This window comes from Chroicocephalus ridibundus, chromosome 9 (genome assembly GCF_963924245.1).
Source record: "Chroicocephalus ridibundus chromosome 9, bChrRid1.1, whole genome shotgun sequence".
Taxonomy (NCBI): Eukaryota; Metazoa; Chordata; class Aves; order Charadriiformes; family Laridae; genus Chroicocephalus; species Chroicocephalus ridibundus.
Window position 1 is genome coordinate 28,799,362 of NC_086292.1, and position 27,947 is coordinate 28,827,308.

Here is a 27,947-nt window from a genome sequence, read left to right on the forward strand (position 1 = left end):
TTCTGTATTTAGGGAGTGGCCAGTACGGATTTACGAAGGGGGAAATCATGACTCCTGCAGCTGATAGCCTTCTGCAAGGAGCTGGCTGCCTTGGTGAATGAGAGGAGGGGGGTGGATACTGTTTACCATGCCTTCAGGAAAGGTTTCAGCACTGTCTCCGGCAACATCTTCACTGATGAATTGATGAAGTACAGGCTAGACCAGTGGACAGTGAGGTAGAGTGCAAACTGGCTGAATGGCCAAGCTTACAATATTGTGATCGGTAGTGTGAAGTCCAGCTGCAGGCCAGTCAGCAGTGGTGCACCTGAATCTGAGGCCAGTATTATTTAACATCTTCGTGAATGATCTGCATGATCAGACGGGGTGCAGCCACGAGTTTGCAGATGATACACAGATGGAAGGATCAGTTGACACATTGGTTGCCTGTTGTTCACATGCTGCCACCCTGCTGCCACCCAGAGTGACATCAACAGGCTGGAGAAATGGGCTGAGAGGAACCTCACGAAATTCAGCCCCGGGAAATGCAAAGTCCTGCACCTGGGGAGGTAAGTTTTTTTGAGATGGTAACAATTAATAGCTCAAGGATGCCAGAGAAAATCCACTGGCTTGAAGAGCTATAAAATATTAAGAGAAAAGAGTGAAGAAAATGGAAATCTCTCTCTCCATGAGCACTGGAGGCTGACTTTCCTCCATCTCACAGACAAAGACTTTGGTTGTCTTACTGGGGCAGTGAGCACATCAACGTTTAGCCTCGTTACTTTTTGCTATCCAGTGAGTGCAATAGCCAATTTCCGTGTACACAGCAGTTATCTGCAACCTGCCTGCAGCATCTCTTGGTGCACAGTAAAAGTCAACCAAAAAAGTGATCTTGAAAGAAATGGTCATAATGGAGCAGCCCCAAAGCAGGTGTGATTGTGTCCTGGTTCTTATGCCTGTGACAGAGGGAATGAGTTGTGGGAAAGGTGTTACAGAAACACAGAATCCCATCAGCGGGAAGGGACCTCTGCAAGTCTCTCCTGCAACTCCTTGACTGAAGCAAGAAAGTGGATTATGGGTAGAGAGATCATTCAGAATTACCGGTCCCCACCAATATTACTGCATTTAGTTTTGGACCCTCGTGGGATTCTCTAAAGAGCTGATAACATACATTTTCTATACTGTATTGCATATACACATAGTGCACACACGTATATGTTATCTTAAGATATTCTTGCTGTATCTTGCAGCATGCTGGAAAGGCCTCTCAGCGAAACAGTTACGGAGGAAAGAGATTAATTTCTGTGGCCCTAAAACAATTGACCACTTTTTCTGTGACTTCACCCCTCTGCTGGAGCTTTCCTGCAGTGACACCAGTGTGGTAACACTTGTATCTTTCATCGTCTGTTTCCTGAGCATTATCTTCCCCTTCTTGTCCACGCTGGTCTCCTACGTCTGCATCGTAGCTACCATCCTGAGGATCCCGTCCAGTGTGAGCAGGAAGAAGGCCTTCTCCACCTGCTCCTCTCACCTCATTGTTGTCACTATTTTCTATGTCACCCTCTTCATTGTCTACCTGCTGCCCACAACAGCTCCACTGAGGCAGCTCAACAAAGTGTTCTCCTTTTTCTACACCGTCCTGACGCCTCTGGTCAATCCCCTCATCTATAGCCTGAGAAACAGGGAGGTCAGGGAGGCCCTGAGGAAAGTGCTCAAGAAAGCCATGGCCAGCACACAGGGTGCACGGTGCATGTTTCATCTTCAGGAATGCATCATTTGTTCTTTTGGTTTGTGTAAGTAGGTAGGACTTTGACAGGCATGTGGTGTCCAACGCCCCAGCCATTGCTTTGGGAGCGTGCAGTACTGAGCATGTCTGTGGGATGGGAAGGGCCAAGGGGAAGAGATTTCCTTTGAAAAGGGGGCAGGCGTTACCTGGGTAAACTACGCTCCTTTCTTTAAAGTTAATGTCTTGCTTCTTTCTTTTAAGCCAGTTGGTGTTTCCTTATTTATGTACAGTGGAAATGTTCTCAGTTTTCTTTCTGTGAACGGAATAAGGGGAATGTTGATGAAAGGTGATCTCCATCCCTTGCAGAAGTCTGCGTGCCAGCCAGTCACGCTGGTCACTGCTGTGTGCAGTGGAGAGGCCCGTTTCAGCACAGCTGCCCATCCCCATGCAGTTACTTCCCATGATCTGAGATGCCCAGAACTGAGATGCCTTCTAGATCTGTGTGTGTGGCTGACACAGACCAAGGGACTTAGGAAGGGCTCTGCTGGGGTTTAACAGCAGCGGGTGACAATGGAGGGAGGAGGGAGGTGTGGGGGCACCGGAAAGTGTGTCCCGCAGCACTCGCAGTGGCAGGCAGGGACTCCAGAGCCAGCCTGCCAGTTATGCAGCCCCGTCCAAGGCTCACAATAACACAAGCACCTTCACAGCACCCTGTTGCGTCCCTGATGTGTCCAGGGAACCTGTGGGACAAATATCAGGTGAAGGCAGCTCCTGGGTCAGCATTTAAAACAAAATCATAGCTCTCCCTCACTCAATACCATGCATAAACAAAGACTTCGCTTCAGAGCAGAGACATGCTGGCATAGATGGCAGATGGCAATGTACGGTTGAAATAGGGTGTGCACAGAAAGAGCAAACCCTGCTGTCCACTAGGACAGAGAGAAATAGGTTTTGCGCTCTGTGATGGCCTAGGGGGCATGTGATGGAGGGAGGTGAAGATGGTCTCCAGGAAGGACAAGGTGCTGCCAAAAACACCCTTGGGTACAGAGATCCTATGACCCAGGAACATTGTGAAAATCATTGACCTGTTCCTTGACTGTATCACCCAGGGGATGACTAAAGCATGTGGGAGAAGCACTGCCAGCACCTACTGGAAAGGGATGGGAGAGGCCCTGTCTCACGGCAGTGGTGGGAACCAATCACTTGCTCATAAGGACCAAATCTGTCTGAGACGACCCGTGGTATCTGTTGAGTTGTGAATGGGGACAGCTGTCCATAGGTCCTGTGCTTCCCTTGTCGGCTGTGTGCTCCGCTTGTGGTGGATGGTTTTCGTATGTGAATTAGCACTACAGGCCTGTATTTGGCTAATATATTCAGCTGCTGGACTGGATTAGGTGAAGCACCGTAGTCATCCATGAGACTACTGTCGCTATAGTCACTGGACATCTAGTAAATACAGTTAATGGAGGAGAGAAAGGGAGGGACTGAGCACTCTTTCTCTCTGGCACATTATTTGGTCAGATGAAGACCTCTATCAGCTGCCCTGAACATATGGATTATGTTCATAATAAGGGTTAGGGACACGTTAGCTTGTACTAAATGTGGGCATCTGCTGTGTTTTCACTGGGCCAAAGGGGTTTCTCTCCAGCCTCCATGCCTCGTCCCTCAGAATTGCTCCATTAGAGCTTGCAGTTGCCTGCACATATTTTGGACCGCTTCCTGCCCCTCAAATGTTACCAAGTGTTTGCACCTCAACAACTCATTCCTGACCTCCACATCCATTCACTAGCATGGGAGCTGAGACAAGCAGTTCACAAGCAGGTGCCCATTTTGTGCACAGGTGAGGGAAGAGGAATCTCGCATCCTGTGTGTTTGTGGCAGGCTCTGGAGGGAGCTGACTGCCCTTCCTGCCCCAGGACTACAAACCCCAGATGAGATACCTTAGAATCGTACAATCCCAGAATGGTTTGGGTTGCAAGGGACGCTAAAGCCACCCCCTGGCTTTAGGGACTGGAAGGGGCTCTAAGGTCTCCCCGGAGCCTTCTCTTCTCCAGTGCCACCCCCTGCCCTGGGCAGGGACACGTCCCACCACAACACGTTGCTCCAAGCCCCATCCAGCCTGGTCTTTAACACCTCCCGGGATGGGGCAGCCACAGCTTCTCTGGGCAACCTGGGCCAGGGGCTCACTGCCCTCACAGCAAACAATTTCTTCCTCGCATCTCATCTAAATCTCCCCTCTTGCAGTGTAAAACCGTTCCCCCTCGTCCTATGGCTCCCCTCCCTGATCCAGAGTCCCTCCCCAGCTTCCTTGGAGCCCCTTTAGGGACTGGAAGGGGCTCTAAGGTCTCCCTGGAGCCTTCTCTTCTCCAGTCCTTGATTGACTCAGCTGAATCCCTTCCCTCAGCACAGGTAAAGGAGATCCCTCCTCGTCAGTGTCTGGGTGTCTTGTCTAATAATAAGACAGGAAAAGCTGATACTTGGACCTAACTCTGTCTCTGATAGGAGTAATGACACTGCTGGAAATAAGTGTCTCTCCTCAGCTGAGGGAGGGAACATCAGCGATCACTGCAGTGTCTTTTACAGCAGCTTCCCGTGGACCCCCAGGGACACCTCAAGGGAGCCCAGAGGGGGCAGAGAAAGTGCTGCCCTGGGCTGGTGCTCCTGAGCTGGGAACAGACTCCTGGGATGGAAGGAGCTCGTGGCAACTTGGCAGCGCTGTAGAGAGACAGCTCTGCCCAGGAGCATCTCCTCTGCAAAGGGCAGCAGGGCTGAGGGAACTGAATGGGTGCTGCCAAGGAGAGACGAGTGGGGCAGAGGTAAGGCAGTCTGGGGTGGAACAGCAGAGGAGAGATCACTGGGGGAGAAATCTCAGTCTCTGGCAGCAGGGCAGGCACGCGAGTAACCCAGAAGGGTGTCCTAGAGGTGGCATATCCCCAGACAGATATGATCCGTCAGGACGGCTGTCAGGGTTTCCTTAGTGTGGAGGAGGACATGCTCCAGAGCAGGGTGTCCCTTCCGCGCTGTCAGAGGGACTGGGCACAACGGCTCCCTTCTCCCGGGCATGGCAGTTAGGTGTGGAGCCAGGGGTGCCCAGGGCTGTCCTTGAGAGCAGGGTCCCTGCACCCCAGGGCGGGGTTGTGCTGGGGCAGGGGCTCTGCTGCCTGCTGGGGTCAGCTCTCAGCCTGCCCAGGCAGCTCCCCACCCGGCTGTGGGGAGAAGCCATGGGAGGATGGCAGGGTCCTTCTGCTTTCAGGAGGGTTCTGCATGGAATCAGGGCTGCTCACGGCTCCAGATCACCCCCAGGACATTTCTGAGGCAACTTTCCAAGAAGCACATCCAGGTAAGGGCAACTGGGAAGAGAAGAAGCTTTCTGACTCTCTGCCTGGTTGTCTGAGTTTTGAGTTGGAGAATCCCAATCTCTACACTGAGAATGAGCAAATCTGGGAGAAGCACCTCAAAGCACCCAGCTGCCCCCCAGCCACAACCTCCCTTTTACAGACACACCAGGATTTCTGCAACCTGCTCCTTAGCTCCTACAGACACAGAGGCACCCCTGGGCAGCATCGTGCCCCTGGCAGGTTTCTGCAGGGCAGAGCTGAGTGCAGAGCGAGTGGGATGGGGAAAGACAGAGAAACAGCTCCAGGTGGAGGAGATATGTCAGGGGAGGAGAAGAAACTGCTGTCAAAAGTGCTGTGGTGGGTGGATTTGGGCAACTCCCTGCCGGTTCCTCCTCTGAGGAAGGCCCTTGGTCCCCTCTCTCACCCGCAACAGCTTCTACCATGAAGACGGGGGCAGCCAGAGCATGAGCCACCTCCTCTGCAGCCAGAGCTTTAGCAGAGGAGAGCTGCCTCTCTCCTTACACGTGCCCGTTTCCTCCTGCGTGACAGAGGGCTCGGAGCGGTCGATGTGCCGATGTCTGGGGAACTGTGCACAGCTGGGTGAGAGCATGACACTCCAGAGTGTTTGCCTCTTTGCTTGCCTTGGCACGAGAATGATGGTATTTCTCCGTGTTTCTCCACCTGCCCGTGCTGCTGCTGTTTCTTTTTTCAGGCACGCTGGGATGGGGGTTTCAGCTGCAGCTCAGACGCTGACCCTGACCATCCTGACACAGCTGTGTCTGCATGGGAATGAGGTGTCCCAGCCCCCTTCTGACTTCTGGGACCCCAGGCAAGTCCACCTGGGGGGTTGGGGAATGCACCAACTGGTCCTTCAGAAGATCCCTTCTTTTGCTGTCTCGCCGTCTTTTAACCCATCCTCACTGGGGCAGTGCAGTCAATGGGGTTTAGGAAACAAGCAGACTCTCTCTGAAAGCCGCACCACCTCAAGAGACTTTACTGTCTCCCTGTAGTGTCATGTCCAGCTGTTCTCCACAAGGGTGCGGTGCTCCCATAGCATCTTTGTGCTAAGAGCCCAACAAGTGAAGCAGTGAAGATACTGAGGCTGTGGAAATACTGCTGGGCCTTTTCCAGCGTGGGTACTTGGTCAGATGACATGAGCCCTGCATGCCCTTGGCTAGAGAGGGAGTGTTGAGACCTCAGTCAGGTGTGGACGCAACACCCCAGAGTGCTTGGTCTGGTCATCTGAGTGAGGAGCCATACCTTCTGTGTCACTCCCTGCACATCTAGGCTGAAAATGATAGAGAGGAGTTTGGAGAGCTGCCCTTTGGATGTGGAAAACCCCGCTCTCTCCAGTTCTTTTTTTGGAGTAACTTCTGAATGTGATCACCCTCCACCTGAGAGAGGCAGAATGGGGCAGCTGGGAACAAGACTGGCAGAGACACCAGCTCTCCTGACTCTGCACAGGGAATCCTTTTGCCTCTCACAGCTCATTAGAGCTCATGCCGAGAGCAATCCAGAAGCTGAGGATTTCTGTCCCTTCAACGAATGCTCCCCCAATGTGACAAGGGCATCTAAAAATGAAGGAAGTGTATCACTAAATTGCGGTGCTACAGCCCATGATCTCGAGCACGGGGTGGGAAGATGCTGAGCAGCCTTCCTCTGTAATGGGTGCCCCCTTCCGAGCGAGGATGTGCACATAGTCCATCCCTGCTCACCTGCTGCTCTCTTGTGATCCCACCTGCAGATGCAGGGTGGTAAACTGATGGGCGGGCAGGGTATGTCTCAGTGGTGGCTGAATAAGACCCGGACAAACACCACTGCTTAGAAAAGTAAAACTCGAAAAGATAAATCCCTCCCAGGGCACTTTTCCAGAGGCAGGTGGCTCAAGTGCTAATTTAATCTCTCCCTTGCAGGACGTGAAGACTATTCCCACAGGGTCACTGCATCCAGGCTCCTGGACTTAGCCCAGGGTGTCCATCCTCCTTGAACTCCTTCATATGTGGGGCTTTTTACCACTTCAGTGTACAAACTGCTGTAGAGCAGGTCTTACTCCTAAGGAGCTCATCAGTTGAGGCCCCTGCTCCTCATGCAACATTCAGCCTGAGCAAATCAGAACTTAAGAGAGAAAGAAACTTGAAGGGAGTCTTGAGAAGAAGAGACATGGTATGGAAGTTTTCTGTAAGAATCAGAAGAGATTTTCTCAGAGAAGCTTGCGCTAAACTGTCAATGTCTTTTCCTCCTTGGACAGCACCTGGGTTCTGGAGGGACCAAATGTCCAACGGCAGCTCCATCACCCAGTTCCTCCTACTGGCATTTGCAGACACGCGGGAGATGCAGCTGTTGCACTTCTGGCTTTTCCTGAGCATCTACCTGGCTGCCCTCCTGGGCAACGGCCTCATCATCACTGCCATAGCCTGTGATGACCGCCTCCACACCCCCATGTACTTCTTTCTCCTCAACCTCTCCCTCCTTGATCTGGGCTCCATCTCCACCATTGTCCCCAAATCCATGGCCAATTCCCTCTGGGAAACAAGAGCCATCTCTTACTCAGGATGTGCTGTCCAGGTCTTTTGCTTTCTCTTCTTGATTGTAGGGGAGTATTGTCTTCTCACTGTCATGGCCTATGACCGCCTCATTGCCATCTGCAAACCCCTGCACTACGAGACCCTCCTGGGCAGCAAAGCTTGTGTCCACATGGCAGCAGCTGCCTGGGGCAGTGGGTTTCTCAATGCTCTGCTGCACACAGCCAATACATTTTCCCTACCCCTCTGCCATGGCAATGCTGTGGACCAGTTCTTCTGTGAAGTCCCCCAGATCCTCAAGCTCTCCTGCTCAGACTCCTACCTCAGGGAAGTTGGGCTTCTTGTGGTTAGTCTTTCTGTAGCTTTAGGGTGTTTTGTTTTCATCGTGCTGTCCTATGTGCAGATCTTCAGGGCCGTGCTGAGGATCCCCTCTGAGCAGGGACGGCACAAAGCCTTTTCCACGTGCCTCCCTCACCTGGCCGTCGTCTCGCTGTTTGCTAGCACTGCCATGGTTGCCTACCTGAAGCCCCCCTCCATCTCCTCCCCATCCCTGGACCTGGTGGTGACAGTCCTGTACTCAGTGGTGCCTCCAGCAGTGAACCCCCTCATCTACAGCATGAGGAACCAGGAGCTCAAACATGCACTGAAGAAGCTGATTCAATTGGTTGTCTTTCAGCAGCAATAAGATGTCCCTGTCTCTTCTGAAGTGATTTCCAACTTCTCTTGGGAACCTCCCGTGCTTTTCACGTTTTGGCTGTAATAATCCTGTTTTTCTAGCAATGTCTGCATTTACCGCACTTCTCCAGAGGCATGAGCCAGGTTGGCCTGACACAGCAGCCCTTGTACACACGTGTCTGGTACGATGGTATAGCTGGCCTCCCACGTCACAACTCTGTAATAAAAGGGATTTCCTCAGTGATAGTGTCTGGCTTTTCTTCCGAAGCTGAAGTGAAAAAAAGGCTGAAGAAATCGTCCCCCATGAGGCTGTGTTGCTGTGTTTGGGTTCTCCATGGGCTCAGGAGAGGAGGGCAGGGGCGACGTGGTGGGGAAGGAGGCCTGGACTGAGCCTTCACATGTGGGTGCCCAGTGCAGCTGGAGAAGGTGGATGATCACAAGGCATCTGCCTATGATTGTCTCCTTTTGGCACCACAGACCGCTCGCCCTGATGAGCAGCACCACCAGCCTGGGGCCCTGCAGTGAGCACAGGGATGGGGCAGGAGAGGCCATCCAGGGCAGCATGGACACGCTTCCCTGTGGAAAGGCTCTCTGGTGGCAGGGACAGCCCTTCACCATGGTGCATGTTGGGAGGATAAAAGACAATGGCTGGAAGGTAAAAAAGCAGAAGTTAATTCTGGATATAAGGAAAAAATTTTCGCCATGAGCTCAGCCAAGCTTTGGTACAGGTCACCAAGAGAGGCTGTGCACTCCCTGTCCTTGGGGGGTTTCAAAATCCGCCTGGATCAATTCTTGAACGACCTGGTCTGACCGTGTTCCTGGCAGGTTGGATTACAAACCTGACGACGTCCTTTCCAACCTGAGCTATCTTATGACCCTCAGACCCTTTTTCTGATGGGTACAGAGCAGACGTTTATGGGGCATGAATCTTCCTATGTTGTATGTGACCATCTAAAACAACACCTAAAACGGTGAAGAGAGGTCGACACCTCAGTGTGACTTGCTCTCTGCAAAGACTGTCATGAACAGTCCTGGGCCAGGCCTGTTTCGAGGGCATGGAACTCTGTGTAACACAAAAAATAATCTTTTCTTAATGCTATTAGCCTGACATATATTAATTAATGTCAATAAAAATGAAACAAAGAAGAACTGAAGACTAAGATCTGAATCAAAGCTTTTAAAATTATTCTTGGTTTTGTTTTCTGTTGGTTAAATGTGCTGGTCTTTGTGGGGATGGTGTGTGCTTTTTCTTTCTTTGAAAAAGAAAGATGCTCAGAGCTGGGTTTGGATGTGCGACACAAATCTCTTCACTTACAGGAACTCAGACACGTGGTGCCAGCATTGATGCCCTGAGACGCTCTGCCCAGGCTCCACCTGCAGCTCCTGAGGGGCTCTGCTGTCCCACAGGTCCTCCGTCACAGTTTCCAGTCCCAGGAAAACACCTAAGGCACACTGGGGCCCTCAAAAGCAGCACTGGTGAGACAAATGAGGTCTGCTTAGAAAGCTGAACAACTTTTTTGACGTTTAAAAAAATTCTGATACACTTTCATCAGCTGAAACAATTGAGTACTTTTAATAAAATGGCAATGTTTTTCCACCATGCCAGAATGGGAATTTCCAGGAAGTGTATTAATCATAGGAGAAGAAATATTGATCTCCCCCTGCACTTGCACCACCAGTACTCTGCTGTTACGCTGCATATTTAATCTACCTCGTCTTCCAGGTGTTCCCACCTGTCCAGATTAAAGGAGCATGTTTAAGAGGGCATCTTTTCAGCAGACTATCTGGACACGTGCCCTTCCCATTGCTCTCCAGAGACACTCTTCCCCTTCCATTTTGTTCATTTAGACACCTCCCAACTAGTTGCTGCTTTGAGCTTCAGGCAGTTAGAAGCTTGCCCTACCTCTCAGAAGCCTAATTTACTCTTTAATTTACTGCACTGTGTTTATATCTAGCCTTTCCCACCTCCTTGCCTGAAAAAGTTCGTGCGTGGCTATCCCTTGTGGAAGATGGACATCATTACATGCAGCTTGGGCTTAGCGTACAGTTAAGGAGCGTTACCGTTCATTAAATTTTGCTGTGTGTAACTTTTGTTTGTTGACAATGAAATCTTCTGTGGCAGTGTGCAGGCAGCTCTCTGAGGAAAGCAGGTGGGAGTTTGTGCAAAGGAGCTCTAACATCACGCTGAAGCCGCAGACTTCAGTGGAAAAATCTGATGTAAGGAAGAGGGATGCAAGTCCCAGGGGGCAGATGACAGAAACAGCAAGCTTGGGAAGGTGAGGAGGAAGTTTGTTGATATAGTGTCCGGCCTCAAGGACACTGCTTTTCCTGCCTGCCCAGAGCTCCTTAGGTGATCAGTTGGATCATGCTGCTGTCATTTCTCCTGTAAAGTGAAAAATTATAAAAATAGCTTTAGAAAGCAAAAGTCCTTTCTTATTAAATGGTCATTGAACTCTTCATCGCTCACTACTCTCCTGAAACCTCTCCAATTAGCTGTACAAGTCTTGAAGAAAATTACAGGATTGTAATGAGCCCCATGGTGTATTTGGTCCTAAATCAGATACTGAGAGGAGATGGAACAAACTGCTCAAGAAGGCAAAGTCAGAAGGAAATGCTGAAGTTTCTTAGAGTATTAATTGGCCCCGCAGAGGGCCATTACTGACAAAGCCTCCTCATGGCCTCGTTAGTGCAGAAAATTGGAGGCAGTGATGAGAGGCAGGCAGAGGCACTGTGCAGGTGGCTCTGATGCTGAATAAAGCCTTGATGTGTTCATCAAGCCAAGCATCAAGCCCTGACCACCAACCCGATCGGGGAAGGGACACCCTGTCCCTCAGGCATGGCTCAGGGCTCTTCCTGGGGCAGTAAGATATGGGCTTTGTGATGTCAAGTAAAGGTCAAAGGCATGATACCCCCCAGCCTCCCTGGGGGATTCAAGGAGGAAATGAGGACACAGTGCCATGAGGACAATGTGTTTCATCGTAGGCCTCGGTGGCAGAGACATCAGCCATAGCCAAGGGGACAAAGACCTCAGTTCTGTCGGAGCCTTCCAGCCTCACCAGCACCCTCAGCCATCTCCACTGCAAGCTTTCCTACACTGTTCTACACCTGCACTGGTTTCACTGCAAGCTGCAGACATTCCCCCACTTCCCCACCTTGTTCTCACCCCAGCATGTCCTTATTTCACTGATATCTCTCCATCCTCGCTGCCTGTTCCTTGAAATACAAAGCTATGGGCTGATCACAGATGCCCTCTCCGTCACCTGTAGCAGCACAGCACTACCTTTTGAAAGACATTTATTCCTTCTCCTGTTCAGTCTGGACCTCCAAAGCTGCAGTTTCTCTTGGGTTTCGTTACTCATACTCTCTCCCACAGCCAGAGGAACATGTGGTCATCTCTGCCAGCAACTTTCAAGCTTCCTCAACCTACCACTGCACTACCCCGAGCCTCTGCTTCAACAGGCCTAAGAAGCCCAGGTCTCTCAGCCTTTCCATACGTGGCCCCCAACCCTGTCTTAGCAGATCTCCTCTGGACCCTCTCCAAGAGCAGGATTTAAGCCTCAACGTTTTTCGTGTCCCAAAAGACCTCTGAGTGCTCTGTGCTAACCCAGGGTAGAGCTTGCCTCCAGCCCCTCTAACACCTCTCCTTGCTGCCCCAAAATCCTTTTGGGTGTTTAAAAGACCCGGAGCAGCTCTCCCTGTTCCTCTGGCTCCCCAGCCAGCCCCTCTGTGCTGGATGGAGCGGGGCAGCGGAGACAGCCCTGCTTTGTTTCCAAATGGAACTCGAGTCGGGCCGCACGCTGAGCTGTGCAGGCACCGAGCAGGAGTCTGGGGAGCTCTCTGATGGACTTACGGCTCTGAGCCCTCTCCCGTTTATCAGCGTCGGTACCAGAGCATCCCTGTGGGCCCCCACAATACGTGGCGGGGGACAGGATTCTCCAACAGCCACATGGGCCATTTTGCCCAGGGCAGGTATTCTTCCCAGGTGGGGATCCTGCTCTTTACCACACAGGAAGACTGTCTGCTCTGTTCCAGTGTTTCACACACAGCTCACAGTGATACGGACATGGAGGAGCCAGAAATGAAAATCCTCCTGCTCCCTCCCAGATCTGGCAGCTGTGGGCCTTGGCTGGGGTTGGGACAACTGGTTTGGGCCACGCTGAAGGCGGGAGGATATCACTTCCCGGGAGATGATCCTCTCCACATTACCATGCCTGGCCCCTCCCAGCCGTCTACATGCCCACAGCCATCTACAGGGCCACAGCATCTGCCAGGAGGTTCAGAGGCACCGGTATGAGGGGCCCTGGGGAGACGAGAGGTCCCTGTGTTTCCTGTGCGGGCTGAGCAGTACGAAAAAATGAATGTGGTTTCCTGTCCCCACCCAGGCCAGCAGTGACGAACAGATCCGACTCCCCCATGTATGAAGTACCTGCAACTGCAAAGGTGTTGCTCAGAAAAGGCTGCAAATCTGCTTGGAGTGGCGAGGAAGTCTGAGTCTTCAGCGCTGGAAGGACAGGGCTTTTCTTTGCTGACTCAGAGGAAGGTCTGAGCCCTTCTCAGCCCCATAATTTTACTTTCCCACTTCACGGTGCACCATGCAAATTCCTCTGGGGAAGCCTGCAATGCTCCTCTGGATGCTGGTCATCACCTTTCCTGCAGCCCTTAAAGGTGAGCACCCCCCTTTCCTGGGAAGAGAACATGGACGTGGGTTTTTTGTTTTCCTCCACCAGGGACCTGTATAGTTCCTGCCCTCCCATAGGATGTGTGGAGGTTGGAGGACTGATAGAAGGATGGAAATCTGACATAGCCCTGCAGTACCCCACTGCCAGGCATAGAAGAGATGGTCACCAGCCCCGGGGCTGGAAGGAATGGGAACCCCATCTGGCTCTTCCTGACCTAGGCAGATCTGAATTCTGTCCTCCCACGCTATCTTGACCCCTCTCTCCAGATCCCCAGAGCATTGCTCAGCCCTGCACTGTCCTGATGTGGGTGGGAATGGGAGGAGCCAGGCTGGCTCTGGGCTTGGCTCTGGCTGGAGAAGAAGGAGCAGGGGCAGGATGGTCCTGGTGCTGTCATGTCTCCTCTTAGCAGCAACTGTAGGAGGTAAGGCAGGTCCCAAGAGGGGTCCCAGGAGCACAGGGCCATTTCTGTGCCTGGGTATTTCCATGCCCCACTGTAATGCCTATCCCACACATTCCTGCTCTGTCACATCTCACTTATCCACACGTTGAGGTATCCAGCTCATGGAGAGAGAAAGGTTGTGTGGGGGAACAGGGACAGCTTTGAAGGTTTAACTTCCATCCATAAAAGGGATAGGAGCAGGTTGTAGCCCCCCAGCATTCTCCTCCCCCCCTGCCAAACACCATGCCCTGGCTGAATGGACAGTCTGTCAGTGGTGGGGAGCAACCCTGAGTGAGGGGCACAACAGGTGGAAGCGATAGGGAGCCTCTGGGCACCTTGCACCTATCCTCTTGTTGCTGTGATGGTGGCCATGTGTCTTGGCAGATGTGAGCCCTCAGGTGTGGCTGGTGGTAGGTGGAGAGGGGCTGACAGCACCCAGCCGCTCAATGCGTCTCTCCTGCCAGGGCTCTGACCTTTGGGTTTCACTTGTACCAACAGATGCCTTGTGTGGAGGCACCAAGTCTGCCTCCTACATCAACCACAGTGCTTCCACATCGCAATATGGGGCTGCCGTGGACAGGCAAGCTACCACCTCTAGGAGCACCTCCCAGGGCAGATCTATGGTCTTGCACATCCTGCATCCTCAGAACCCTACCAACTACTTCTGCATGTGGTGACTTAGCACAGCTTGCAGGAGCCAGGCAGGGACCAGGCAAGATCCTCCCTGGGTCTCTGCTCACCCTGGGACTACCAGGTCCAGTGAGCTCCTGTCTGCGCTCCACCTCCAGCCCCTCCAGTTTCCACCCCAGGGCACTGATCTCCCCTACACAAGGGCCATTGTGAAGCACCACAGGAAAGACGATGGAAAGAGAGCTAAACACTCCTGTGGATGCAAGAGGAGGAAGAGGAGGGGTACTGCTGGGGAAAAGGGAGTGAAGCAGGGGATGCCTCTCGTTCTGCTGAGCCCAGGCTGGAAGAGCCCAGCAGGGCCCAGGGGAGTCCCAGCTCTGACTCGTGCTCCTGCAGAGCTGCAGGGCACACTTGGACCATAGTCCCACAAAGGGTGCAGATGAGCACCAAAGATGAGCCCAGCATGCTCAGCCCACCTCTACCCATGCAGTGGCTGGGACTGGTCTGTCCCCTGGGCTGGTGTTCCCAGTGTTTCTGGGGGGTGTGTGGTGGGGCCAGAAGGGTCACAGGCTCTGTCTGCCCAGCTCAGGTCTTGCCTCTCCCAGCTGGGAGTCAAGAGTTGGGCTCTGTTCCTCTCTGTGTCCCTTTGGGGTTTAGTTTCTCTTATCCCTGCCCCAGAACAGAAGGCCACGATCCCATAGAGGATGGGTCCTTGACTCCCGACCTTGTCCTGCACGGCACTGCTGGGAGGTAAGAGCCGTGAGGGACGAGGAAAGAGACTGGCACTGAGTAGGCTGAGGCTGCCCCTGTACACCTCGGCTCGCTACTGCCCAACTCTAAATGCTACTACATAAGATGAATCCTCACACGGAAATCATCTTCCCTTGTCAGGAGGGGTGGGATGCTGATGCAGTGCAGCTGCAGGAAGTTTTCAGAGATTTTTCTGAGCGTGGAGCAAGGGGAAGATATTCCTAGTCGAAGTCACTAACTGCTGCGCAAAGTCCCACTCTGAGCAGCCTTGGGATTTTCTAGGGAGGTTTAAGAACCTCTTGTCCCTCTGGGGCTCACGTGCAACTGACAAAGCAGCTCTCCATGTGTCCATGCCCGGCCTGTTCTCTGCCCTCTCTGTGCATGGGGGTGTGAGTCCAGGCATAGCTGGCGAAGGGACCAGGAAGACTGGGAAGGGCTGGGGACTCCATGCTCTCTTTCTGCAAAACTTCTGGATTCATATTTAAAGATACGGCATGTTTACAAGCAGTTACCCGGATTCTCCTGGGTGTCCTTTGGGCAGTACAAAGAAATATGGGTCCGCGGTGCCACTGCCTCCAGGGATAACTCCTGGAACTAAAGGCCAAAGTTCTGGTTTTGTGCACCCTACAGCCCCGGGATGGACTACTGCACCCATGAACTTTCTATAAACACTCAAATCTCACACCTGCCCCGTGTCTTTCCAGGTACCCTTTCCCCCATAAAGATGGTGGCGTCTGGTCCCAAGGAGGGGAGGGTCTCCGGATCACTCCCGCTCACCTGTACTGTAACGGGAACACCTCTGTATAGCCCTCGATACGACTGGAATTGTGTCCGACAGGCCCCAGGAGGGGAGCTGCAGTTTTTAGGCTGGATCTATCCTTTTGGGAATAACACAGGCTACGCCCCAGCCTTCCAAGGCCGAGTCACCATCTCTGCGGATAAAGACAAAGGCAAGGTCTCCCTGCGGCTGGGTGCTCTGAGAGCCTCAGACACAGCCACCTACTTCTGCGCCAGGCAGCACACAGTGACGCTGACGGAGGGAGAGGCAGCACAAAAAGGGCGGTGGTGACAGGGCCCTTTCTCGAAATGGCAGCTGCCTGTGCTTGCTCTGGGAAACACCAACGAGGTTTGGGGTTAACAGATGTTGGAACTCCAAATCTACCCATGGGCAACTGAATTTGCAGTAAAATTCGACATTTATAATGGCAGTTAGAAATAAAATTCCGCGTGTGAATAAGTCCCATGGGCGGGTCAGTCCCCCAACCCTTCACACACCTGCATTCACTGACTTCCTCACAAGCTACCATCACCTCCTCTTCCTCACAGCTACCCTGGTGCTCCTTCAGTCCCAGGAGAAGGGGGGCAGAGGGACGACCTCAGGGCATCTCTCTGGGCAGAGATGCTGTGGAGCCAGGGTAGGGGCCGCAGGAGAGCACATGGCTCCTTCTCTGTGCCGCCCAAATCTACCTGCAAAGAAGGGGGCTGCACCCCTGGAGGGTGGGTGCCCTCCCAGCTCTGGGCATGGAGGGGTGGATGGGTGCTTCGTCACACGCTGGACCTGGGGGGAGCCTGAGCAGCGCCAGTGTGCAGCAGCACGGCTGAAACCTCACTGCACAAGGGGAAAGGCTTTGGGGCTGATGGGACTTTTTGGGTGAGAGGAGCCTGCAAGCAAGGGACCATCAGGAGACGGAGGTGCCTCTGAGGGCACAGAGGTGGTGGAGAAGAGGAATGAAGAAGTCAAAGAAGGCAAATGGCATCCTGGGCTGCATTAGGCAAAGCATTCCCAGGAGGTCAAGGGAGGGAGGTCTTTCCCCTCTGCTCAGCACCGGTGGGACCACACCTGGAGAGCTGTGTCCAGTTCTGGGCTCCCCAGTAGAAGAGAGACATGAACATACTGGAGAGACTCCAGCAAAGGGACACAAAGATGATTACGGGATTGCAGCATCTCTCCTGTACGGAAAGGCTAAGAGAGCTGGGACTGTTCATCCTGAAGAGAAGAAGGCTCAGGGGTGACCTTATCAATACATAAATACCTGGAGGGCAAGCGTAAAGAGGACAGAGCCAGGGTCTTTCCAATCATCTCCAGTGACAGGACCAGAGGCCACAAACAGAAACACAGGAAGATCCCTCTGAACTTAAGGAAACACTTTTTTACTGTGAGGGTAACCAAGCACTGGCACTGGTTGCCCAGAAAGGCTGTGGAGCCTCCCTCCTTGGAGATACTCAAAAGCCACCTGGACATGGTCCTCGGCAACTGGCTCTAGGTGGCCCTGCTTGAGTGAGGGGGTTGGATCAGATGGCTTCCAGAAGTTTATTAAAAATACATCTGGAATCAAGTAATTTGAGTTAAAAGTCCTCTTACAATCCAAATTGATCCATATTCAGTGTCACCGGGTACGGGCAATGTTTCAGTAAGAAAGCTTTATTATTACCTTACTCTACCAAGCAGGTGATGCTAGCAATGCTATTTTTAATTTACAACAATTGCTGTGTGGTTTGATTAACCAGCAACAAAGGAGCAGAGGAAGACAAAATGCAGCATTCAAAAGACATCAAAGAAGGGGGGTCACCTGACACTGAAATGAAAACACAGATGTTCTTGTACAACTGTTCATCACCGTGTGGAGTAGGCATCACAGTGGTTGAAGGGGACTGAACCCCCCAACACAAACTGACTTCCTGAAAAGCCTGAAGGTGCAACACACCCTGATTCCTCACAATGTCATCTTCCCACAGACAACTGCATCCTGAAGAACACATTTGATGCTGATTGTGATTCAAGCTATGGGACAATCACCACATGCCATGCCAGTTTTTCTTGCACTCAACATGAACATTGGGTTCAAGACTATTTAATTTTGAACGTGTAATTATCAACACCAGCTCAGTAGACAGGTTTTTACATGCCACAGTTTAGAAGTTTCGAAGTTACTCATTGTGTCCCTTTTGTATCCATTACAGAGTACCAAGTGGTTCTACGAAGAAATTTGTCGCTTCCTAAGGTATTTCAGACAGACGAACTAGGTCAGTCAGTTGCACTTGCGGCATGACTCTCTCTCCACAACATTCAGATGGTCTCTGGGGAGACCTCAGAGCCCCTTCCAGTCCCTAAAGACCCCAGAACCCCAGAGCCCTAAAGGGGCTCCAGGAAAGCTGGGGAGGGACTCTGGATCAGGGAGGGGAGCCATGGGACGAGGGGGAACGGTTTTACACTGCAAGAGGGGAGATTTAGATGAGATGTGAGGAAGAAATTGTTTGCTGTGAGGGTGGTGAGCCCCTGGCCCAGGTTGCCCAGAGAAGCTGTGGCTGCTCCATCCCGGGAGGTGTTCAAGGCCAGGATGGATGGGGCTTGGAGCAACCTGGTCTGGTGGGAGATGTCCCTGCCCATGGCAGGGGGTGGCATTGGACGAGCTTTAAGGTCCCTTCCAAGCCAAACCATTCCATGATTCTATGAACTGCATGGTTCATATTTTTTTCTACAGCCTAGATCATGTTCTCCTTGTCTTTGCCCATAACAGCTGCAGTTTCTTCCCATTAATTTTCTCCTCAAGGTCCACTTTGAGGAACAATTTCTGAGTTTCTGACAATACCCACTTACCTCACTGTCATAGGAAATCTAAGTTAATGCATTCATTCTTAAACACCTTCATGGTCTACAGATTACTGTGGGAGATGGGCACTGCAGGGTCTAAGGAGACTAAACTCCTGCTAACTCTTTACTAAGGCCTTAGAGGCCTTAGTACTTGTCTGAAATCACCCAGGCAACTAATAGCTTCAGGGAAGAAAGCAGGGCCCATCCACGCTTGGGTCATTCCCAGGCCTCTTTATGCCATGGTCAGCAGCCAGAGATCTCCCTCCCGTCTCCTTTTTTGTGTATGTTTGCTAACCCTCACTGCCAACTTTCAATACTCATGAACTGTTAGTTCAGACAGTTTTGCACCCTTTCCCCTTGCTGTCCCTTTCACTTGGGTAGATCAATCCTACAACAGCTCACAACCGCCTTATCATCTTCCTGCACACGTAATTTTTTTCTTTTTTTTTCCAGGATGTTAATAAATTTCTCTTCCTTCCTGCCCTCTTCCAGTTTGACAGCAGTAAGAGCGACGACCGCGTGGCTCTCTGTTGCTGTCTGAGGCTAAACCACGACCCCTACGCACATTCAAACAAAATTTATCTTCACCTGCATATGGTGCTTCACACAAGTCTTTAGGTGCAGGTGGCATGAGGAAATGAGAATTTTTCCATCATGAAGGATTTGATCGATTGCTTTGCACAATACAGAGCAAAATCCTTATTTAATAATCCCTCCCATTTACCAATGTATCTTTACCTAATAAAGACCAATCATTTCCTTTTCACTTTTAAAGATACCAAAAGCATGGTAAAGACTTCCTAAGGCACCAAATGGCCCTCAGCACTGGCCCATCCAGAAAGACAACAACTCTAAAATCCCAGATTGAGAGTATTCCTCTTCTTCCTGGGGAACAAAAATAGTTCAAAGTGAAAAAAAAAAACAACCAAACAGAACACTTCTGCAACTCTGAAGAGTTTCACTAATTGCTGTAGAATAATACTCAAAGAACTTTTGGTTTTTCATTAGACTAAATTCTGAGCCTTCCCAGAGCAACATTATAATCCTTCATTATTGTCCTACAGGTCCCAAGCAGGTTCAAATCCTCTCTTTTGGCCCAGCTTCAGGTCTTTATTTTAAACTCTCTGTGATTTTTTCACGTGGCATATAGGGTATACAACTACCTGTCTCATACGAAATACCGTACAGGAAAAAGGGAAGGAAGAGGCGCTTTTTGTAACTAAGTTTATCACTGTGTTGAGAACTTGGAGTAGCCCAGTGACTCAAACGCTGTAAGGTCTCATACAAAAACCTATGAGGGCACAAGGAACCATACATTTTGAGGAAGAAAGGAAAAAGGGAAGGTGTTGAAGAAGAGAACTGCAGAATTCTTATGTGCATTTATTCTGGAGCTATATTGTTTAGTGCGCTAATAGAAAAGAGTTTTAAAAGCTTTGGCCTGGATCAAGCTGTTTGAAATCACTCTACTCTGAAATTATTGTTTTCACCCCCCACAATTTTGGAAACAACGGTGACTTTGGAGCACTTTCATGGCAGTCCATGTATGGATCCTTTGGACAAGCTGCTGGCGTTTTATTCCCTGATGCTACACACCTTTAGAGGTTGGTGAGGAAAGTGGGTTTATTTGACGGTGTGCCAACGGTGTGGCAACAGACAAGCTCGTATTTGGAACTGGGATCGCTTTCTCAGTTGAGCCAAGTAAGTTCCACTACTTTTACTACTAATGTATTTCTTAAGTCTGTGGTGGGGTGGACAGAGGGGTCGTGCGATGTGAACAGCATAATGAGAAACTTCTGCTGCCTCGGATCTCCCGAACAGGCATTGTCCAACCAGGTGTTTGAGTCCTTAGCTCATATTTAGTTAACAAAGCTTTTCAGGAACAACAGAGACAGTCTCCCAGCCATGTGCATCAGCCCTTCTCCGCCAACCCCCACCGCCTGCCATAGCCACAGCGCTAAATTTAATACTGTTGTTTACACCCAGTGGAGATGATGTCCTAGCCCAGCTTCAGCATGAGGTGAAAGCAGTTGCTTGCTTTCTTTTGTGTGACACTAAGGCGTGTGGAAAGGAAAAAAAGGAGACGTAAAGAGCTGCTGGAGGAAGCAGTTCCCACGGAAAGACAAGGCACGTTAGTTTTTGCAGCAACTGCTTGAAATGTGAGCAAGCCTTTAATGTTTAGAAAAGGCACTCTTCTGGATGTGGTCTTTATAAGGGTGGACCATCTTCCCCAGCTTTTGTGTGACAGTGTGAAAGCTGGGGCAATGGGTGAGATTATTGATTTTTATTGTCCTAAAACATTCAGTTGCACACCACCACCTGAACACACGCACTCCCCGGATGGGCACGGGAGTCTCTCAGGTATTAGCTCACATCTGCAAGCCCCACACAGCTCTACAGCTGCCTTGAAATCTTTAGGGCATCATACATGCCCATCTTGGGGTAGATGAATGCAGCTCCAGTTCCTGCGGGAGCAGAGAATCCAAAGACGTTATTTTGCAAAACATCATTTGCAGAAGTAATATAAACTTGCCAGTTATCGGTACAAAAGGTATTCTACCATGAACAGTCAATCAACAAAAGATGCTGGAGGGTGAAATTCTAAGTAATGGTATTGCCTTTCCAGACAAACACAGCAGTTTCTCCACAGAAAACATCTTGCATGCTTTTAAAAACAAACTAAATTTCAGATCTGTTATACCAGTAATTGCTGTGTCACGACTCCTGTTCTTCAGGAAAGAGGGAAAAAAATCTTTCCCCAAACAGTAGAAACTGGTTCCTCCAATGACAAGAATAGATTTTCCAGGTTTCCAGAATGCTGGTATCCTGACCCTTTTTAATGTTATTTTTTCATTTCCATGGAAGATATTCAAAAAGAATTAAAACAACTAAAGACACTGCAGAAGCTGGGCCTCCTGAGAATCACCAAGCACAAAAGACACAGAAAACACCCTTTAATCACCGTACAGTTTCTGAGACATCTCCTCCTGAGAATCCAGTAAGAGAATAGCTGAGGAATTATTTGGTTCATTCCCTGTATAACTCTCATTGGAGGAAGCCAAGATCCACAAGAGGATGGAATACGTAGCCAATTCTGTGATTTTTTTAAGATTTAGAGGAAAAAAGAAATATGATTGTTTGCATAAGTATATTAACTGCTTTTTGTGTGCAATACAAATAGAACTGCTCCCCGCCCCCTCCATGCCCCCCAGTATATAGATGGCCTAAGAATCTACAAGAGACCTGTTTCTTTCTGAAGGGACAGCTGGAGAGAAGACGGATAAATGGTCTATTTGGAATGGCATCAAATTCCTCTGTCAGACACCCCAGTGTCTTTCGGATGGCTCCGCATTATGCAGTGAGGTGGTCTCGTGACTTGGAAGCCTCTCCAGAGCTCACATAACACCATTAACTTGTTAACTTAAAGAGAGGTTTATATGCCTGGGTCGTGTTCCACGTAGAAATACTACAGAAACTTTCAGAGAACGGAATTTGGAAAGAACCCCCCCCCCCCCCTTGGAACCGAACATTTGTTAATGAAAGTTTTAACCTCATCTTCCATTTTAGCCACGTTATTTTGTATCCGCAAGTCACCCCACTCATTGGAACAGCATTGTAGACTGGAGTAACAAACTGCCTTTTCTCCCTGTGTGCTATGGGTAAGCCTTTTAGCCTCATCAGGTGAAGGATTTTTTGGTAATTAAAAAAAGGATCTTTCAGTATGTATCCTGTTACAAGCATATCAGGCTACCCTTGAAGTAAATGTTCATTTTAGTATCTAAATTGTTATGAATTCAAAACAGGTATGATCATTTGTGCTGCATTCTTAAAAGTTGCCTTCCTCATTTCAAGGTCATTCCCTTAATGGCATTCATATCTATGTGTATATAGATATGTGTGTATATATATACACACACACATAGATGAGTTCTGGTAAAAGCAAGCTTAGGATGGCAAGGGATTAGAAGCTGCAGTGAAAATCCCACTGTTACGCTCCCTTTCTCTCTTTGATCTGCTCTTTGGGAAATAGGAGGAAGAAATAAAGACAGAAAGACACTCAGAAGTCAGGGAGCAGACAGGGACTGCACCTGAACAACAGACAATTTAGCTCTCAGAAAAGTATGCAGAAAATAAAATCATCCCAGAATGATGCCTCTTTTTCAGAGATTCAGGAAGAATCTGTCCCAGAAGTCATTGTGCTTAAATCGAAGGAGCCCAGACAACGTGACAACAAACTGAATGTAGCTTGTTTGGCGAGGACTTTCTACCCCAAGAACATCAGCCTTGATGTGCCCAAGAGTGACGTTGTATACGATCTGAAGACACCTCTGGTCACATCTGAGGGGACGTACAGTACCATGAAGGTAGTTAGAGTGGAATCGGATGCAGAGGTTACCTGCAAGGTTCTGCACAAGGGGAACAACACCACAGCCAGCATAATTCTGCCAGGTACGATGCTATGGTCCAAATGCCACGTGATTCTGGGAGGTGCATCTTCCAAGATCTTTTTCTTGCCCTTTGAGAACCTGTCAGGAACAAGTAAGTACAGTCTGAAAGGTGTTCAGGCGCTTAGTTAGGTGAAGACAAGATACTCAAAAGCACCTAGCACACATGACCTTAATTCAACTATTTGAGCACCTGCAGTTTTCTTCCCAGAAAACAAACAAACAAACAAAAATGCTAACCCCCCTCCCCCCTCAAAAAGAAAAAACCCAAACAAAACCGACCTCTAATGTTTGCAAGTTGACCTTTATCTAAGGCAAAACAGTTCAAGGGACATGAGTATACATGCCTGGCAGAAGAAAACTTGAAATAACTTTTATGCAAACACAAAATAAAAAAGGACATGTTCACAAAATAAAAAAGGACATGTTATTTTTTTTTCCCCAAATGTTTTGGTTATTTTTAAATTGTTTTGGTTATTTTTAAATTGTTCGCTTTTTAAATTGTTCTTTCCCTATGGTAAAGTTCAGTTCAAAAGGGAGAGAAAATAAAACTCAACAATCCTGGGGTTCTTTTTCTGCAGTCACATGTAGAAAGCTAATTTTTCTCTTCCAAGTTAATCTCAGAATTAACGACCTGCCATCTGATTCTCCAATACTGCTTATCTACTGCCGGGACAAGAGCTATACGTATGTTCTGTGCAATTTTTGTTTTATATAGTTTGGAAGCAATTTATAGTGTCTCTCAATCATTCAACAGAAGAGAAGACCGAGGAATTTGAAACAGTTAATGCCTGCAAAGTTACAGATGCCTCTACAAAAGGTTAGTTGCGTAAAGGAACAGTGGAGTACGGTTACTTTACTGGGGATTCCGTAACAATGCATGGAAATGCATCGTCTTTTCTACAGAAATGTCTGAATTGTGGATCCTTCTTAAGCAATAAGCTGCACTCAATACCAGAACATGAAAAATTGCTTTCTCTGGCGCAGAAATCCCAGAATTGGAAATACTTATTGAAAAATAAACTGCTATTTCAGGTTAACGCACTACATAGCTGACAAATTTCCATGGTATAAAATAGCAATGGGAAATAAACTCCTCATTGGGAAGACGTCTCCTTCCTTCCCTGCACTGGATACATTCCTCTGTCATCTTTCCCTTTGTTCCTGCTTCCCTCATCCACATATGATGTGCGGATTTTCCTTCTTTATTTTTGGGGGAGGGGAAGGGGAGGAGGGCGAGGGCAGATAATATCAAGACCACGCTCTCTTCCTCCTTCTCCTTCTTTTTAAAGCAGATTCCAGAATGGAGAAAGTGAATATGCTGTTCATGGCTGTTTTGGGTTTGAGAGTCCTGCTGGCAAAAAGCATTGCCTTCAACACCATCATGACTATCAAGCTGTTCCTCTTCTGAGGTAGGAAACACATCACTTGGTCCCTGGGGACACAGGAGGCGAGCGCCAGAAGTGACCCGCTGGCTTTGCATCCTCCTGTAACCCCATGAGGCGTGACATCAGTTCAGCTGTTCCCCTTTCCACTGGATAAGTGAATGTAACCCCCAAATTGCACCTCATCCCCAAACTGCCTTTGCACTGGGCTAGTCCCGAGCATCTCAGGTTCTACCAGAAATCTCCTGCTGGTTGTTTCAAGTGGCAGAGCGCAAAGTCTGGATAAATGTCCAAATTAGCAAGAACTATAAAGGGAGAATCCCAAAAGTCAACAAAATGTGAAAAGCGTGACAGAAAAAGAATCCTGAAGGTCAGGTAGTCAAAATAACAAAAAAAAAAAAAATGCCCAATCCATTCCAGATTAACAGAAACTCAGCACCGCTGCATTAAATGTGAAGAAGAATTTAAAACAAACATTGTTTGCTCTTTCAGCTACTGGGTAAGTGAGAGAGCAATGGGCTGAAGAAGAGAGGAAAGAACACACAGCGGCGTAATTTGAACACCACGGGTCAGCTTTGCTACAAATAAACATCCAAAGAATCAACAGCCTCCCCCAATTCCAGCAGATTACACCTTTATTTCATCACCAAGCTTCAGCAGGTGACCAGAAAAGATGACCAGCAGGATCATCTTCAGCTAACACCATCTGGAAGCCTTCTCAGACAGCTAATGGTGCTGCACTTTTGTGTAGCTTAGTTTCATTAATTGTTAGAACAAGTTTTGTTATTTCTGATTTCCATAAGAAATTTCCCTCACCCCTCTGCTAGCCAGTTAGCTCTCCTACTCCTGCATCCCTTGCACCGAAGCATCCAAATTGCTTAGATAGTTTCAAAAACTTAAAATTGAACTTTATACTTACTACGCTTTAAATATACCATCCCTGGTCATACTGCATTATTGCCTACAGAAGTTAACGCTTTTCTGCTTAGGGATCCCAGGCACAGAGGGGACATTGTATAGTTTTAATTCTTAGAATCTTTTATTACTGGCAATTTTCTAGTGCATGTAACTAGATCTCCACTGGACCTGAAGGAATTCAATGCAGACAGGTACACAGTAGCATTTTCATCTCTTCTTTAGAACATTTTTCTCTTTTGTTAAGTATACAGTACTTGCATTTTAGGTTTCCTTAATATACACCAAAATAAAGTTTTATTATGCTGGGTTTGCAGTGTGCCCTTTCTTCTGCAAGTTGGGTGGAAATTTTTGAAATTCCACCTTCCTATCCAGTAACCACTGAGAACTAGGAAACCACCTATTACAGCCTAGGTTTCCTTTTTATAAAATTCGTGTTTCTTGGGCTTTCCACAGGGAAAGAGACTCCTTGCACATTTAAGAGACTTCAGGAGGGCTATGAATTCTGGCCCTACTGGTTTTAAAGGAATTTTAATTATTCGTGCCCCTTTCAAACTACGCAGGCTCAAAATTGTGGATCATAATAAAAAGAGGGATGGGTCTAAAGGGAAAATAGTTAAGCCAAGGGGCAATATGAGCATTAACGTACAGACCTCAGAAGGTGAAAGAACAGGCTGCTGATTTTCCACTCACCGATACTAGGAAGGGGCCAACAGGAAACACTATGGGGTGTTTTGATCGATAACCCAGCCGTTTGGTTGGCAGTCAAAAAAACCCAACGCTGACTTTTGTCTCACAAGCTGCAAGCCGCTGCCTGCTTAAAGCAGGATACTGTGGTTAATACACATGACTACATCACACTATGCAAGACAAATTCCCCTTGCTTTTAAAAACATGTTAACCACTTCCTGGGCAGCAGGGACAACAACGTTTTTCAGATGCTGACTGGACTAGTCTCAACTTCAGATGCTGGCAGAATCTCTTTAACTAACCTTGACAAGTATAGTCAGTCAAACCCTCACTCCCATCCAGCAGATGTGGCATTTCCCTGGTGAAACCACTGTCTCTAGGTCCTGCAGCTTCATGGTCAGGTCCCAGGAGCACACACTTAGTGTGGAAAACCATGGTGGTCACGGTTTGTTTCCTAGGCATCCCAAGGGCCAGATGGACATGTGGAGCCAGCTAGACTATATATGTCACAGAATCACAGAATCACAGAATGGTGGGGTCAGAAGGGACCTCGGGAGATGATGTAGTCCAACACCCCTGCCAGAGCAGGGTCACCCAGAGCAGGTGGCACAGGAATGCGTCCAGGCGGGTTTCGAATGTCTCCAGAGACGGAGACTCCACCACCTCGCTGGGCAGCCTGCGCCAGGGCTCTGCCACCCTCACAGGAAAGAAGTTCCTCCTCATGTTTAGGTGGAACTTCCTATGCTCGAGTTTGTGCCTGTTACCTCTGTCCTGTCACTGGGCACCACTGAAAGGAGCCCGGCCCCATCATAAATGTCCTTCCTCTCCCAGTTGAGCAGGCTGCACTCCAGTCATGCAGCCCTAGTGACTCAGCCACGCCACCAGACAAGGCCAGACTGCTCTCACCACACACAGACTCTACTGTATTGCTTCCTTTCCACTCTGGCTGCTGGCCCTGAGTTAACTTCCCTGCAGGCAGTGCCCAGCACTCTGTTCCCCTTCCATCCCCAAGCATGGTGCTGTCCGCAGCGGCTCTTTAATGTCCTCCTGTAAGTGGGGCAGCCCCAGACCAAACTGTCACATAGAGCCTGCGGAAGCAGAGAGCTGCCCTGCAGCACCCCCAGGTTGTCACCAGAGCCCCAGCAACTCCACAGCAGGGTCTTGGCATGGTCCCCCACCCCATAGGCAGCTTCTCCTCATGACTGTCTCTCACGAGGGCACGCACTGATCCTTTTTGCTTCTGTGGGGCAGGTGCGCGATCAGAGGGCTGTGGGCTGAAGCACGCAGCTAAAAGCATCTGCCCACAGGAGCTGCCTTTGAGTGGTAGGAAGTGTTGTCAAAGGGCACTTCCTTCCAAGCTTCTCTGTCTTGGCATTGATGTGCCTTAATAGAAAAGCTTGCCTTCCGAATATGGAAGGAAGGACATGAGATTTCAACACCTCACTTATATCCACCCCTCCTCCTGTTAGTCCAACAGGAAAACTGTCTATAGGTGCATGTTAGAAAATAAAATAACTTGACTGTGGAATATTGGAATTAATTGTGGTTTTGCTTAAAGTTAGGTTGAATTGAGACTGTCTAAATTTAGCATGCATAACTTCACTTAGCATTAGTAGCTAAAGTTGTCGGCTGCGTGCTGTGAACTTTCACCTAGAAAAGCCGAATTCATACAATGAGTATGGTACAAACCGGGAGAGAAGGAAGGAGATTCCATCCTCAGAAGCTGCACCTCATCCCAGCAGGAGCTGTATCTCCTCCTGAGGCAAGGACAGCTAGCAGCCCACCCAAAGGTAAAGAAGGAAACCAGCAAGGAGTAAGAAGACCCCAGACCAGGAATTACCACTGGACCCAGAGGCACACGCAAGGCACATGGACAGCATGGGCAGGACAAGCAAGGAGGCTGTAAAGATATAAATACCCAGGAACTTCTCTGTTCTGGGCTGCTCTCAGAGGAGGGGGCCCAGCTTGAGCTGTAACAAACTGACACTGTGCCAGAACCTAGAATTACAGAATCACAGAATCATAGAATGGTTCGGGTTGGAAGGGAACTTCAAGATCATCTAGTTCCAACCCCCCTGCCATGGGCAGGAACACTGTGCTCTGTGAGACAACCATCTCATTGCCTTGGGATCCTCTGTGAGGGACCTGTAATGTTTGGCCCAGGATGACAAGTGAGAGCCCAATCCCC

General features: G+C 49.4%; 1 protein-coding gene and 2 gene segments (V, D, J or C); all 3 read left to right on the plus strand.

Moving 5' to 3' along the window:
* Positions 1–7,311: 7,311 nt before the first annotated feature.
* LOC134520378 (olfactory receptor 14J1-like) lies at positions 7,312–8,247 on the plus strand. The gene has a single exon (XM_063345623.1). It carries the CDS (start codon positions 7,312–7,314, stop codon positions 8,245–8,247), a length of 936 nt encoding a protein of 311 aa, XP_063201693.1.
* A 4,140-nt stretch (positions 8,248–12,387) lies between these two features.
* LOC134520654 (immunoglobulin heavy variable 4-61-like) lies at positions 12,388–16,083 on the plus strand. The segment is given in 3 exon segments: positions 12,388–12,525; positions 12,620–12,902; positions 15,440–16,083. Coding segments are annotated over 2 exon segments (438 nt in total).
* Positions 16,084–19,958: 3,875 nt separating this feature from the next.
* LOC134520921 (T cell receptor delta constant-like) lies at positions 19,959–25,342 on the plus strand (the record flags this gene model as incomplete). The annotated part of the segment is given in 5 exon segments: positions 19,959–20,025; positions 22,489–22,773; positions 23,527–23,589; positions 24,065–24,181; positions 24,647–25,342. Coding segments are annotated over 4 exon segments (531 nt in total), but the record flags the coding sequence as incomplete, so codon positions are not given.
* Between the last annotated feature and the right edge of the window lie 2,605 nt (positions 25,343–27,947).

Excerpts from the sequence above, each read along its gene's own strand:
- LOC134520378 (XM_063345623.1), top strand. The coding sequence starts at position 7,312 with ATGTCCAACGGCAGCTCCATCACCCAGTTCCTCCTACTGGCATTTGCA.